The sequence below is a fragment of the Rutidosis leptorrhynchoides genome, chromosome 5, assembly GCF_046630445.1.
Source record: "Rutidosis leptorrhynchoides isolate AG116_Rl617_1_P2 chromosome 5, CSIRO_AGI_Rlap_v1, whole genome shotgun sequence".
Taxonomy (NCBI): domain Eukaryota; kingdom Viridiplantae; phylum Streptophyta; class Magnoliopsida; order Asterales; family Asteraceae; genus Rutidosis; species Rutidosis leptorrhynchoides.
In genome coordinates this window covers 28024446-28040859 of record NC_092337.1, presented here as the reverse complement: position 1 = coordinate 28040859, position 16414 = coordinate 28024446, and the positions used below count along the sequence as shown (strand labels likewise).

At 33.4% G+C, this 16414-nt stretch overlaps 1 protein-coding gene across 1 annotated transcript; it reads left to right on the top strand.

Moving 5' to 3' along the window:
* The first annotated feature begins 13194 nt into the window (after window positions 1-13194).
* Window positions 13195-16209, top strand: LOC139847049 (probable amino acid permease 7). Its single transcript, XM_071836646.1, has 7 exons — window positions 13195-13290; window positions 13698-13937; window positions 14041-14134; window positions 14431-14645; window positions 14732-14865; window positions 14954-15181; window positions 15677-16209. Exons 1-7 carry the CDS (start codon window positions 13218-13220, stop codon window positions 16076-16078), a joined length of 1386 nt encoding a protein of 461 aa, XP_071692747.1. The 5' UTR covers window positions 13195-13217; the 3' UTR covers window positions 16079-16209.
* Window positions 16210-16414: the final 205 nt, after the last annotated feature.

Below are 16414 nucleotides of genomic sequence, written 5' to 3'. Positions count from 1 at the left end.
ATGAAATGGTTGAGGTGTAAATACGCATGGACAAAGAACTACGAGATACAACCGTTATCAACTACTTCGAAATATGTTAATCGAACACGAACCGACCAACTAATCACCTTCAAACTATTTAACACGTAAGACCTTCCAACACTTTAGGAAGTTCGGACGATGAAGGTGAAAACGAAGATGGCGAGTAATTTTATCATTTTTATTATGTTCAGTTTGTCCCGACGTCGAGAGTACTATCGTTTGGACTTTGGATTAATGTGATGACCCGGAAATTTCTGACCAAATTTAAACTTAATCTTTAACGTTTCCGACACGATAAGCAAAGTCTATAAAACTGAATCTCAAAATTCTTGAACTATTCAATTACCCTGTTTGTCCGACGATTCACGAACGTCATAACATGTATTGTATAAACATAAGAGTTTTCAATATATACGGAATCATGCGAATAATATTTATATATGAAATGATAAAAATTTACTATTAAACGATGCTTTTCAAATTAAAATTTTTACGTATTAAGTCGTTTTATTTTTATGATATAATTTTTGTAATTTTTTTTAAGAAACGAAGTTAAATTAAAAATGTACAATTTGTAAAGCACAACGTACAACAACGTGTAGCTTAAATAGTTGAATCGAAATTAATTCATTTACTATTCATATGAATAGTAAATGAAACGAAATTAATTAATTTACTATTCACATGAAAGCGACATGATTGAAATTATTAATTATAAGTTACATAAAATACACCTGAAGTATTTTAAAAATACGACTTTTAAAATCTTAATCGATTCGATTTTATTATTATATTATTATATTCTACTTTATTATATTATTATATTATTATTATATTATTATATTATTACTTTATTATATTATTATATTATTATAATTATAAACGTACGATTCCTTTTATTATTATATTATTATTTTATTACTTTATTATATTATTATATTATTATAATTAAACACGTTTGATTCCTTTTATTATTATAATATTATTTTCTAACTATATATATCAATCGATCGATCGATCGATTGCAGAAACACACACACATATATGTACATATATATTTATTTCATATATTTTTATTCCGTAATAATTCTAGTGCAATATTCAAATTAAGTATTAGTAGTATACATAAAATACTACGACGGAGTTATGCTCGGGTGATTTTCAAAACGGATTTTATGAGCGGGATAGAGCTAAGGAAAATTATGGGTTATAGATTTGGAGGTTATGGGTAATGTTCATGGGTATTTTTCGCAAGTCAAACCTAGTGTTTATCATCTCTATTGCGTCTACGTACTTTCCTGCAATATTGAATCACAATATTGATACGTGAGTTTCATATGATCCCTTTTACTCTTTACGTTTTTGGGCTGAGAATACATGCAATGCTTTTATAATTGTATTACTAAATGGATACAAATGCTAAAACTGATTTTGCGTGAGTTTCATTTGCTCCCTTTTTAATTGCTTTTGCAATCTATATTTTTGGGCTGAGAATACAAGCACTTTATTTTAAACGCAATGGATACAAGTACATACTAAATTCTACACCGAGTTTGAACCAAAAATCCCTTAGCTTTGGTAACTAGTAACTGTCAGTTATAAGAACTGGTGGGCGCGAGTAGTAGTATATGGATCCATAGGGCTTGACATCCCCGTCTGTTCCAGGTATAGAAACCCTAACCTGAACTATAAAACAGACGTATGCTATTTGAGTTTAGTACACGTTGGTTTGCGTGTATTGTACATGTTGGTTGCATGTATGTTAAAACAGGGGTACTTATTATAACGTTAAAGCTTAGTTACCAGGGTGCTCAATTTTGTAGAATATTTTGATAAACGTTTCTGGATGAAACAACTGAAATCTTGTGATCCACCTTTATGTACAGATTATGCAAAACATTAAAACTATGAACTCACCAACCATTGTGTTGACACTTGTTAGCATGTTTATTCTCAGGTTCCCTAGAAGTCTTCCGCTATTTGCTTATATGTTAGACAAGCTATGTGCATGGAGTCTTACATGGCATATTTTTCAAGGAAACGTTGCATTCACCAAATCATCACCATGTATCTTATTTTGACTGCATTGTCAACAGAAGTAATATTGTAAACTATTATATTATGGTGATTGTCTATATGTAAAAATTATCAGATGTCGAAAACCTTTGATTTAAATATTCATTTATGGTGTGCCTTTTCAAAAGAATGCAATATTTACAAAACGTATCATATAGAGGTCAAATACCTCGCAATGAAATCGATGAATGACGTGTTCGTCCATATGGATTTGGAGCGATCGTCACAGTTGGTATCAGAGCGTTGGTCCTAGCGAACCAGGTCTTGCATGAATGTGTCTAACTGATAGTTGTTAAGATGCATTAGTAAGTCTGGACTTCGACCGTGTCTGCATGTTAAAAGTTTTGCTTATCATTTCTTGTCGGAAATTACATGCTTATCATTCTTAGTCTAGACACGTTTTACTGCATTGATTGCATGAATAGTGTATAGACAAAATTCATATCTTAGCGTATCTGTTACTGTAAACTTTTCCTGACGTCTTCCAAAAATTTCTCCGTGATTTATGTAATTTGGTATTTATATACATATGTAAATTATGTATTGAAGAATACTAAACTAAATTCTATAATCTAATTCATATCAAAAATCATCTCCCTAATTATACAAGATGGATCCCGTATCTAGTTCAAATTCCTTAAACTCTGACAGCTATTCCGATATGGATATTCACCTGAATTCCGAAGATAGTGTAACCGGAATGGATCAACCAATCAGCCATCACCTATTCTGGATGAATTGGGGATGGGTTCGTAGCCTGCTTAGTCATTGGAGACAAGAAGAAGGTGATCCCTTCCATCCACCACATTTCCCTCTTGGCGAAGAACCTGAAGCACTTACCGGCGAACCTATTCGAGACACCATTTTCTCTCTCATTTCCAGAGTGTCTCGTCACGATTATATATTATCTCAAATTCTAGATCTTATTCATCCACTCGTCCGAACCGACAATCACCCCGGTGTAATAGAAGAAGTCAACGAGCTTCGCGCTCAGGTAGTGGCTTTGGAGAATGTGGTGCAAAGGTTACAAGCACCAACAACAGCACCGGCAGCAACAGTACCACCATCAACAACACCAACAGTACCATCACCACCACCAACAACAACATCCGCATCCCACACCTCAACATCACAATCTGTTCCACGAGCATCAACGTCATACGCACCGTAGTTACCAAGAAATACCAGCAACAATAACCGATGATGTATTAACTCATTTCCCCTGAAGAAATTTTATGTATATTTAATATATATGAATTTTGAAATCAAAATAAATCTTTTCGTACTAAGCTGTTACGTGTGAATCTTAACTGGTAGGTACTACTCGGTTAGTTCATGTTACTAATATGCAATGATGTACATCCTTCCTTAACACTTAACCATTGTTAACTACAATCACTGTTTCAACTTAATGAATTCCATTTCATAATAAACCAAGTGTATTATTCAATTACATAATTGATTTTACATTTTTATTTTCGATGTACTCGAAACTTTCCAGAAAACATCATCTGTGCCTTGTAAGGTTCACAAAAATTCCACGAGCATCAACATCCTTCATCGAGGAATAAGAATAAATAATGAAGTATCGATTACATTAGTGAAATACTCCGCAAAGATTATGTAATCTTTAATATTTTAAAGATTAATCATTTCTAAGTCAAGCCAAAAATCAAATGAGCTTAATATGATATTAACTCATTAAATCTGTATTACATCTGAAGAAAATATAAATACATATATTTTCATAAAGACGGTAATAAAAATTCTTTTGTACAAAATATTAATTGTGAAATCTTTAACGGGTAGGTAATACCCGGGAAATATTTAAGTTCGCAATTAATATGTTACACTGTACATTCTTCAACTTTGATTCAAAAATTATTAACAATACTCACAATGATATACAATCGTTTTCATACAAATTCAATTACATATTCTGATATTGACGGATCAGAATCCAAGTCATAACTCTGAACCGGCGACATTATTCTTAGATCTTTATATCTTTCAAAGCTATACTTTGACTTCAACACTGTGCAAGATCCTTTAGCGTTGTTTTTACCGAAAATAACCTTGCAATCCCTTTTCAAAGTATCCAGTTTTACCACACTTTCAACCAGTCAACTTCGACTTTTCAGATTAGCCTTATTATAACTTTGACATATACGTTCTTGTTACTGGGGAACCTTTCATGTTCCACCACATTAGCAGTAAATTTACCAACAACTTCATTTATCATTGACCTTACCAGAAATTCTTATACTCATAGAAACCCTATCATGTACTCATCCACATCTTGTAACGGTAATTGCCATACCAACTACCGGGAATTAGCAATCAGTATTTCGAATTTCGCAGCAATTCTACGCCAACAGTTATATATATACATATAATGTCTATCTTCTAGATTTACATACTTCGAATGTGAAGTTTCTGAAAAACACCCCAAACTGCGAAACTAGTTCTCCGAATTTTGGAAAAATGCTGATGAAGCAGCAAAAACTGTAAACGACTTTAACAGTCGAAAGTTTGATGATAAAAAGTAGTGTGTTGGAAAAGCACAGAAAAAGAGAAGGTTTGGAACTAGAAAACGAATTGAGAAAACTATGACGAAGGCTGTGGACAAATCACAAAGACTAAGCCTGCCTTCAAAGAATCCAAATGATTCAGTGTCTGCTGAAATCCTTAGCAAATACCTTGCTCCTTACTCTAAAACCTCTGTGGACAATATTCTTCATCATCATCTTATCTTAAATATTCTAAGATATCATCGTATCTTCCATTATAAATATCATCCATATTTCTGAAGATATTTTCATAACTATTCTTATCTGAAATCATTCATCTCTTCGCGCTATCTGTATTACATCATAAAAGAAACTATTTTAGTTTCTAAAATCTGAAAAATTCGAAAAATGGGTGTTTTGAAGTAATGTTGGGAATTGAAGCATGAGTTAGTATAATATAATGACACTTGATCAACGTGATTATATTACAGTAAGTCATGCTGAGTTTCTAATAGAACGTGATAAAGTTTCACAGATCATACCCTCATCATGAACCATGTTACATAACTCTTTCATTATATTTAACCTCTAAACATATCAAGAAAATATTTTCTTGATGATTCAGTCTTTTTCGGATATTCTGGTAATTTGAAAAATCAAGACCGTGCCATTACAATTTCCTTCTTAGAACATTAACTATGTTCATTCCGAAATTCATATCTACAAATTCTGGACCATTATCCGCTTGACTTAAGGTCGGGAAGAGAAAATGAAAGCATGAAGCTCCAAAATATAATGGAGAATATAAAGCTCGATAGCAACACCGAAATTACAAACCATGTATATCAATGCGTATAGCAATATAAAGACACGGGATAATGAAAAACACTATAACACCAAGTGAATAGTAGAAGAAAATAATTTCCTCTGGTGGTAGATGAAAAACAAGAATGACAGATATGAAAGTTAGGAGTATATCAAGAAGCAGAACTGGATGAAGCATTTCACAATCTTTGAAAGTATGAAATGAGGAAGAAGATGTAGGAGTGATGAAAATAATAAAATGGAAGTGGTCATTTATAGCGAAATATCGGACACAACAATAGAGGCAGATTACACATTTAATCAAAGAAAATCCTAATTTTCGCAATTTCCAAAGAATCAAATCTTATTTAGATTATGAAGATTTTCTATTCCTTAAATTCCGGAAATCAATCGATATTACGTCAAGAGTTAAGACGAATCTCTATTCTTTATTTCACTCTATTACGATAACTTCTCTCATACGCTTCGAGTAATTGGATTGTTTTATTCATATTATTCAACGGTGATAAAACTCTATTTATTAACTCATATTCGTCATGAAAACATTTTTATTGTTAGCCATGACGACCTCACTCAAATTTCGGGACGAAATTTCTTTAACGGGTAGGTACTGTGATGACCCGAAAATTTCTGACCAAATTTAAACTTAATCTTTAACGTTTCCGACACGATAAGCAAAGTCTATAAAACTGAATCTCAAAATTCTTGAACTATTCAATTACCCTGTTTGTCCGACGATTCACGAACGTCATAACATGTATTGTATAAACATAAGAGTTTTCAATATATACGGAATCATGCGAATAATATTTATATATGAAATGATAAAAATTTACTATTAAACGATGCTTTTCAAATTAAAATTTTTACGTATTAAGTCGTTTTATTTTTATGATATAATTTTTGTAATTTTTTTTAAGAAACGAAGTTAAATTAAAAATGTACAATTTGTAAAGCACAACGTACAACAACGTGTAGCTTAAATAGTTGAATCGAAATTAATTCATTTACTATTCATATGAATAGTAAATGAAACGAAATTAATTAATTTACTATTCACATGAAAGCGACATGATTGAAATTATTAATTATAAGTTACATAAAATACCCCTGAAGTATTTTAAAAATACGACTTTTAAAATCTTAATCGATTCGATTTTATTATTATATTATTATATTCTACTTTATTATATTATTATATTATTATATTATTATTATATTATTATATTATTACTTTATTATATTATTATATTATTATAATTATAAACGTACGATTCCTTTTATTATTATATTATTATTTTATTACTTTATTATATTATTATATTATTATAATTAAACACGTTTGATTCCTTTTATTATTATAATATTATTTTCTAACTATATATATCAATCGATCGATCGATCGATTGCAGAAACACACACACATATATGTACATATATATTTATTTCATATATTTTTATTCCGTAATAATTCTAGTGCAATATTCAAATTAAGTATTAGTAGTATACATAAAATACTACGACGGAATTATGCTCGGGTGATTTTCAAAACGGATTTTATGAGCGGGATAGAGCTAAGGAAAATTATGGGTTATAGATTTGGAGGTTATGGGTAATGTTCATAGGTATTTTTCGCAAGTCAAACCTAGTGTTTATCATCTCTATTGCGTCTACGTACTTTCCTGCAATATTGAATCATAATATTGATACGTGAGTTTCATATGATCCCTTTTACTCTTTACGTTTTTGGGCTGAGAATACATGCAATGCTTTTATAATTGTATTACTAAATGGATACAAATGCTAAAACTGATTTTGCGTGAGTTTCATTTGCCCCCTTTTTAATTGCTTTTGCAATCTATATTTTTGGGCTGAGAATACAAGCACTTTATTTTAAACGCAATGGATACAAGTACATACTAAATTCTACACCGAGTTTGAACCAAAAATTCCTTAGCTTTGGTAACTAGTAACTGCCAGTTATAAGAACTGGTGGGCGCGAGTAGTAGTATATGGATCCATAGGGCTTGACATCCCCGTCTGTTCCAGGTATAGAAACCCTAACCTGAACTATAAAACAGACGTATGCTATTTGAGTTTAGTACACGTTGGTTTGCGTGTATTGTACATGTTGGTTGCATGTATGTTAAAACAGGGATACTTATTATAACGTTAAAGCTTAGTTACCAGGGTGCTCAATTTTGTAGAATATTTTGATAAACGTTTCTGGATGAAACAACTGAAATCTTGTGATCCACCTTTATGTACAGATTATGCAAAACATTAAAACTATGAACTCACCAACCATTGTGTTGACACTTGTTAGCATGTTTATTCTCAGGTTCCCTAGAAGTCTTCCGCTCTTTGCTTATATGTTAGACAAGCTATGTGCATGGAGTCTTACATGGCATATTTTTCAAGGAAACGTTGCATTCACCAAATCATCACCATGTATCTTATTTTGACTGCATTGTCAACGGAAGTAATATTGTAAACTATTATATTACGGTGATTGTCTATATGTAGAAATTATCAGATGTCGAAAACCTTTGATTTAAATATTCACTTATGGTGTGCCTTTTCAAAAGAATGCAATATTTACAAAACGTATCATATAGAGGTCAAATACCTCGCAATGAAATCGATGAATGACGTGTTCGTCCATATGGATTTGGAGCGATCGTCACAATTAATCTGGTCAAATTCATTTATTTTTGTAAACGTAATGCTGGTGATTTATTTCTTGAATAGAGGGAGTCGATGAGTTTTTTTTTCACTATTCTCTTTTTCACTGTTCTAGAGTTTAAGTTTGGAGATAAGGAAAAAAATTGAGAAAGAAGCTAAATAAAATGGGAGGTGATTCTCACAAACCACTTTTTGATTCATTTACACTTTTGTTTTATAAAATTACAGTTATGCCCTTAAAGAGTTGAACTTATATTATTATTATAAGTATAATTAAGGGTAAAATAGATAATTAAGTGTACAAAGATAAAAAAGTGGTGTGTGAGAATCACCTCCCAATTGAAATTGGTGTTCTAGACGACGACGACGACAACAACAACAATAACAATACGCAATACCACAAAAGTGGTGTATGGTGTTGTAGAGTTTTAACATAAAAGAAATGGAAGGAAGAAAATTGATAGATTTACCCTAATTTGTAATTCCATCCAAACTTTCCTTCCAAATTAAAAAGATCAAGCTTCCTTCCCTTCCACTCCTTCATTTCTTTCACAAACAGACCCTAACTTTTGCCCTCTAGATGGCTGAAACTCAAACTTTTCAAAATCCAAACAATTTCAATTTCCCCCCATTCCAACAACATTCTAACCTTCTCCAATCGGATCTTCAACCCAGATCCTCGCCTCCCGTAACCCTAATTTCTCCCTCCTTCTCCTCCGATCTATTCACAACTGATTTTGTATCTCCTAGTTTTGCGAGTAACCAAACGAATGTACCCAATCGTGGCGGCACTTCGACAACAGCTAACTTATCCTCTTCTCCGGCTGAAGATGGCGGCTCGGTTGCTGAGTCAGAAGGTAACAGTTCTACCATCTTTATTGGTCGATTATCGAAAGAGTGCACTCGGGACATGGTTGTAAACGTGTTCGCGATAATTGGTCCGATCTCGGAGATTAAATTCTGGCCTGGCCGTAGTTATGCTTTCATTTCATATCATTCTCCTGTTTCTGCTGCTAAGGCAGTGTTTGCTTTGAACGGATCGTGTGTATTTGGCTCGCCTATATTCGTAGGTTGGCCCTCAGCAAGCGTGAAGAAACAGAGTGACCAAGGATCAGATTCATCTTCTCTTTCTTTTTCCAATCTAAATAGGACTGATTGTGGATCTAATTTTGCCTCTTCTGTGGGTGAAGATGGCAGCTCGGTGGATGCAGAGGGTAACGGTTCTACTGTCTTTATTGGTCGATTACCGAATGAGTGCACTCGGGACATGGTTGGTAGCATGTTCGAGAAATTTGGTCCGATATCGGAGATCAGACTCTGGAGTGAGCGTAGTTATGCTTTCGTTTCGTATCTTTCTCCGGTTTCTGCTGCCAATGCAGTGGTTTGTTTGAACGGATCGTGTGTATTTGGATCCCCTATATTCGTGGGTTGGCCCTCAGCAATTGTGAAGAAACAGAGTGACCGAGGATTGAATCTATATTCTCCCTTGCTAAATGCTGTAGACTTATGCGATCTATCGATCGAGACTAGCGTGGTTTCGAGTACTCCTACTGCAGAAACTATACTTTCACAAATTCGGTCCTTGCAAGAAACAATCTCACAGGTGAATGCACTAGTTTACTGATTGTTCTTTGCAGTTTATTATTTCTGGCTATTTGAAGCTGTAAATTAAGGATGTACTGTATATAAGAAGATTTTGCTATACATTTTGTGATTGCAGGTTTTAATCAATCAAAAGGAAGGCAAAAGAATTGAGACAGATATAGGAAATAAGACGGAGAAAGCATATAATGCTATTTTTGATGCTCAATGGGGTCGAATTCAAGAAGAATTCTCAAAACTAGGTAAGTCAAACCGAGATGACTATCAACAAATATGTGGTTTGGTTACAAATGGGTTCAAAGATTTGCTTGCTGCATGGGAGAAAACGATGAAGAAGGAAACGCCTACACTCGTGCATGCGGTTGTATCTACAGTTACTCCGATTATTGAAAAAACAGTATCTACTGCTATCTCAGAGGCTTTCCAGGTTAGAACTTCTGAACTAGAGGTTGGGTTTTATATCCATTTACTTATGAATGGGTCCATTTGGGTTGCGTGTTATCTCAGACTGAACTAATGTATTTAACTGGTCAAATGGGCTGAAAGATGTACAAAGTTCATTTTTAATGCTTGCAAACTATTACCTTGAGTTATTTACAGATTTGGAATACTTTAGCAACAACACCTTATCATCGTAATTACCGTATGTCCTTATTAGTTATCTCTGAAAATCTAAAAGGACAAAGAATGATCCTCCTTCGTGTTAAATACCATCTTCCTTGCAGGAAGCACTGAAGTTGAGTATGGAGGGTTGTGTTGTGCCTGCTTTTGAAAAGTCTTGCAAGTCCATGTTTGATCAAGTTGATGTTGCATTCCAAGAGAAGGTTGATCTTAGTTTTTTTAATGTTTTGTTGTCATGCTGCATAGTGAAATCGGTTCTCATGTGTAATTATTTATTGGTAGATTGATGCACAAGTGGATCCCACAAAAGAGTTGTCTAGATTGGTATACGAGCACAAATACGAGGAGGCTTTCACTGCGGCCCTGCATAGAAGTGATGTTCGGATAGCTTCCTGGTTATGTTCTCAGGTATACTATTGCTATTGCACTCGCTTTTATAGAAAATGAGATTTGACCTTGATTTTTTTTTTTATCCAAGTTTGTGTAGCTAGAAGTAGGGATTGGTACTTACAACCCATATACATATGAATAACTGATTCTAGTTGCTCATCTCAAACGTGTCAAATAAAAGATTTACCTATGAAGTGAATTGGGTCGAAGTGTCTAACAACCCATGTTGAAAGTTGCCTGTTTTTTTTAAAGTTTTGTACAGCCTCTAATACTCTGTTGTTTTATTCAATTAATTAGATAGATTAGATTGTTATTCTAATAAGAATGTTTTTGTAATCTGATTGATGCAACAAGTCTTATTAAGATCTTGAAATATAGACCCAAAAAAAGAAAAGTGGCTGGAGGTCAACCCAACTTATCCTTGCTCATTATGTCCCCTTATATAAAGTGATCAGCTACTCAACCCGCCCATCTTGCCACCTCTACCTAGAAGCTTTTAGCAAGTCCCGTCAAATGCTCCCATGAAAATTGTTTATCAATCATTTTTCTGAAGTAATTTTTGCATAACTTATTGAAATAATAGAGTTTTTTTTTTTTTTTTTTTTTTTATTATTATTATTTATGATAGGTTGATCTACGGGGGATATTAATCCGCAATCCCGTCCCGCTGAGTCAAGGGGTACTTCTTTCGTTACTGCAGCAGTTAGCGTATGATATCGTGAATGACATGTCTAGAAAACTCGCATGGATGATGGATTTGGTGGTGGCCATCAATCCATTAGATGGGATGATTGCAATGCATGTGCGCCAAATTTTTGATCAAGTCTATGCAATTTTAAACCACCAAGTGAGCCTTCCTACTGCATCTGTTTCTGAGCTGTCTAGCACACGTATTCTCATGAAACTAATCGACTCCACGTTAAGGAGCCTGTAAGTAAGTAATCCATATGCTTGTACAAAGCTAGTTTGGTTGAAGAAGATGATTTTGATATAGATATCAGCAAGTTAACGTGGTCATCTGATTCATATTTTTTTGTAGGCCGTTTAACATTTTGTTTGGTTTAGTTTGTGGATGATTGAACACATGAATGTGGTGTTTATAATTGATTGTTAGGTAATTAGGTCTTAATTGTGTTCGCTATTATCCGATGTCCATGAAACTCAGTTCATAGCTTGTTGATTATCTACGATGGTGCTCAAACTCGATAAAAGCAATAACTTAAAGCTCAAAAAGTACATCTCTGTTAATTGGAGTAATTTATAAATGTTTGTAAACATCGCATATAAATGTTAGCTCTTTTAAGACTTATAACTAGTTGTTTTCAATATGCTGATGTTAAACTTCCATATTTGAAGAAATTACGTATTTATTATTAATACACATTAACTAATTGTCTTTAATTTGTACTCCGTGATATCTTATCATGTTGATCTTTGACTTTGATCTTTGATATTTGAAAAACCTACGTATCTAAAAAAATACACAGGTTTCTACGTTTAAACAAGATTGAAAAAGACGCAAAACGGGGTCGAGACGGTCAGGGCTTTAACACGTCGAGACGGGGTCAAGACGGACGTTGACTGACGTTGACTTTTATACATATAAATATATATACATATATTATAAAGTCAAAAAATCTTCATTGACGAATTGGTACCTATAATCAAGGTTGCAAAATTCTCTATTTGGGGATTAATCGGTTAGGACTTTGAAAAGAGTAATCAGAAATTCGGGAATTAATACTACGTATGATTGTACTTTATGCATTTAAATATTTCAAAAACTATATGTGTAAATATAGATGAAAATTATAAACATAAACATAAATTACAAAATAATTGTCTAAAATTATTCATTTTGTTCAAAAATTTTAAAGTTCTAAATTAAATTTATGTTAAAATGTTGACTAATTTTGACTTTGACCGGTTTTGATTACCAAATTTGATTTTGACTCATCGATTGACATTGATCGATTAATTAAACGAATTTTGAAAAAATCGGAACTGACTGCTTTTAGAAATGATTAATCGTATTAATCGGCGAGTACGGGTTTTTTACAACAGTGCCTATAATTACCATTATCGTTAATATAATATAAAAAAGTAACACTAAACAAAGTCAATTTTGATCGATTTAACCGACTTTTGACCAAATATTTAACTTTTGACCGGTATCGAATCCGACCTTTGTCGCATTTGATCCGACTGTTGACCAACTTATTAGAAGACGGGATAGGGTCGAAACTGACTACTTTAGGCTAAGGCGTCCGTTGGGTTTACATTTCATTTTAATCATTCAAGGAAAAAAAAAAAAAAAAAAAAAGGTAAGATTGTCGTTTAAAATATTTACGCTCATAATGAACTACAGTAGGACGGAAAGCGACCTGAAACATGAAATCAGTCGTAAACACGAATACATAAAGATAGATACAGTATATATATTATCTGCATCCTCTTTCTAACACGGAACTGAAGAAATTAGTGAAAATGGCTGGAGAAGACTTTGAAGATGAAGAACAGAAAACGTCATTGTTAAACAACTCACCTCATGAACTCACCGGTTCGTTAATTCACTCATCTTTATCAATCTTCTATTAACTTCACAATCAACGAAACGAACTAATTATTCAATCTGTTTCGGTTATAATAGATTACTTATTGTTGACTTCGTCAACGTCAAAATTGAATTCACATGATGTAATTACTAGTTATTGATTGCGATATGCATATTTATGATGATGACGATGATGATGACAACGATGCGAATTAGGTTATTTATATCATTTTGTGTTGTTGATTGAAATTGAAGGAAATTAATGTATTTCGCGTTGACTCCATTAAGTCAAACTAAATTCATATGATGTAATTACTAATTTGAGTTTCGATTTTCATATTGATGACGATGAGGTAGTTTGATCGATATATAACTGTGTAAGTTTAATTTCGTGTTTTCGATTGAACTTGAAGGTACTGTATGGACAGCATTAGCACATATAATAACAGCAGTAATAGGATCAGGTGTTTTATCACTTGCATGGAGTGTGGCACAGCTCGGATGGATTGCTGGTCCATTATCGCTGTTTTTGTTTGCATTTTTCACACTCGTGTCTGCATCATTCATCTGTGATGTTCATCTGTATACAAACCCTAGCAATGGCACTACTACCACAAATTACTCTTACCTGCAGGCGGTTAACACGGTTTTAGGTCTGTTGTTATTCTTTTAAATTTAGTCTCCCTAGCATTTAGTCATTTACTTATATATTACTTAAATAGTTGTATCTATATGTTTGTGAACTTTAAATTTCAGGATATAAGAATGGATTGGCGTGTGGATGCTTGGTGTATTTTAGCATTTTCAAAACAGGTGTTGTGTATACAATTACTTCCTCGATTAGCATCAGGTATGCTTACTTTTCATTTCAGTAAATCGTGTTAGATTCAAAGTATTTGAATGTAGACTGTAATAGAAATAAGTGACTTAATGCAACTGTTGAAGCTGCTTGAACACAGAGACTCGAATTACAGTACATGTTATACATTTATTATTGCATGATAAATATCTTGAAACTTTGCAACTGTTTGTTAGATGGACCAAAGTTTTCCTCATTGTTATGTATGTTAAATATGCCTATGTTGTTAGTTTGTTACTCTTGATCGTAACATTAGTTATCTTTCAACTATTTTGATATGGTAACAGAGCAATTAGGCAATCGAATTGTTACCATGAAGAAGGGCATGATGCTGCTTGTGAATTCGAGAACATATACTATATGCTTCTGTTTGGACTCGTACAAATAGTTGCCTCTCAAATACCTAACATTTTTCATACAAAATGGCTCTCAATTATTGCTGCAATCATGTCCTTCACTTATTCTTTTATTGGAATGGGACTTGGATTAGTCCAAGTAATAGGTATGTCAATCTGCAATCTTGTTGTTGGTCCACAAATGATTTAAACATAGCTTCATATCCAGTTTCTTCTTGAATATGGATTGCAGGACAAGGGGAAATTAAAGGTAGCATCAATGGAATCTCAACTACTGATCCCACACAAAAAGTATGGTTGGTTGCTCAAGCAATTGGAGATATTGCATTTGCGTTTAACTTTTCACTGATACTTCTTGAAATACAGGTCTAACATCGGTCTGATTATAATTATATCTCCCATTTTATACCAAATTAGTAGCCTTGACTAATAGTTTGACTTTTATGTTATCTAGAGTTCCTTAAAGTCACCTCCATCTCAAAAGGTAACCATGAAGAAAGCTTCCACCATTGCAATCGCTACAACAACTATCTTCTATTTCTTTTGTGGTGCTTCTGGCTATGCAGCCTTTGGTGATTCGACTCCTGGGAATCTGTTGACCGGGTTTGGATTCTACGAACCGTATTGGCTCGTTGACTTCGGTAATGCATGCATTGTTCTACACTTAGTTGGAGGGTATCAGGTATGACCCTTGCTTACTACTCAATTATATAAATCATAGACATATTTACTCAGATAGTCCCTGTGGTTTACCCCAGTTTACGCGGATGGTCCCTAAACTTTTTTTGTGTTGGTAGTCCTCGTGGTTTACAATTCTTGCGTGAATAGCCCTTGTGTCTGATGGTCGGTCGTTATCTTCAGTAATATGCTAGTATCCGTCAAGGCGCTAAATAAGAAAGGGAATGTAAATTGGCGGTTTTACCCTTATGTGCCTAGCATGTGGTAACTGAATATAACGAAAAAAGCTAATGATCGTAAGACACAGGGACTATTCGCGCAAAACTTGTAGACCATGAGGACTACCAACGCAAAAATAACTTTTAGGACCATCTGTGTAAATTTGGCTAAATCACAGGTACTATTCTTGTAATGATGTCTAAATCATACTACACTTTTGTATATGTGTTTATCTTTGTTTAATTTATCGATCTCGTTGTGTTTAAACATGTGTTATCAGATATATAGTCAGACATTATTTGCGATTGTGGAAAGATGGTACGCAGAAAAGTACCCAGAAAGTGGATTTTCAAAGGATATTCAGAGTTTTAAGGTGTCATTTTTTCCAGAGTTCAGATTGAATCCTCTTAGGTTGTGTTTTCGAACAGCCTATGTGATTTTGACGATGGCAGTAGCGATGTTATTCCCATACTTCAATGAAGTGTTGGCGTTTGCAGGATCAATCATCTTCTGGCCCTTGACCATATATTTTCCTGTTGAGATGTACTTTGTGCAGAAGAAGGTTGTACGTTGGTCCAGAATGTGGATTCTTCTTCGAATGTATACCATTTTTTGCCTGCTTGTAACAATTTTTACTTTGGCTGGCTCCATTGAAGGATTGATTGCCAAAAGATTTGGCTAGTAGTTTGTATATCCTGAAACTGTTATGTCCAAATTGTGTATAGAAATTACATCTATATTGTATGGTAATAAAAGAGCAAAACAGGAAATTTTAACAGGTGTATTCGCCCATGCTGTTGCTCTAATTCTCAGTTTTTTTCACATTTGATATTTTAACAGCTTACTTTGAAGTATAATTTGTAGAACATTGGTGGTTCTGGTTTCGGTTACTTTTCAGTTTATGTAAAATTGCTTAGAGGTACATTTACAGAAGGATTAAGAATATACTTAATCTCTTTTAAGCATATGATATCTTATGATCTTATACATCTTTTTCAATTTTAATCCCAAACTAGTT

What these genes read in the sequence shown, in the direction of transcription:
- LOC139847049 (XM_071836646.1), top strand. Translation starts at nt 13,218, where the DNA reads ATGGCTGGAGAAGACTTTGAAGATGAAGAACAGAAAACGTCATTGTTA. An exon ending in GGCGGTTAACACGGTTTTAG is followed by an intron (nt 13,938 to 14,040) that starts GTCTGTTGTTAT and finishes TTTAAATTTCAG; the next exon opens with GATATAAGAATGGATTGGCG. An exon ending in ACTTAGTTGGAGGGTATCAG is followed by an intron (nt 15,182 to 15,676) that starts GTATGACCCTTG and finishes ATGTGTTATCAG; the next exon opens with ATATATAGTCAGACATTATT.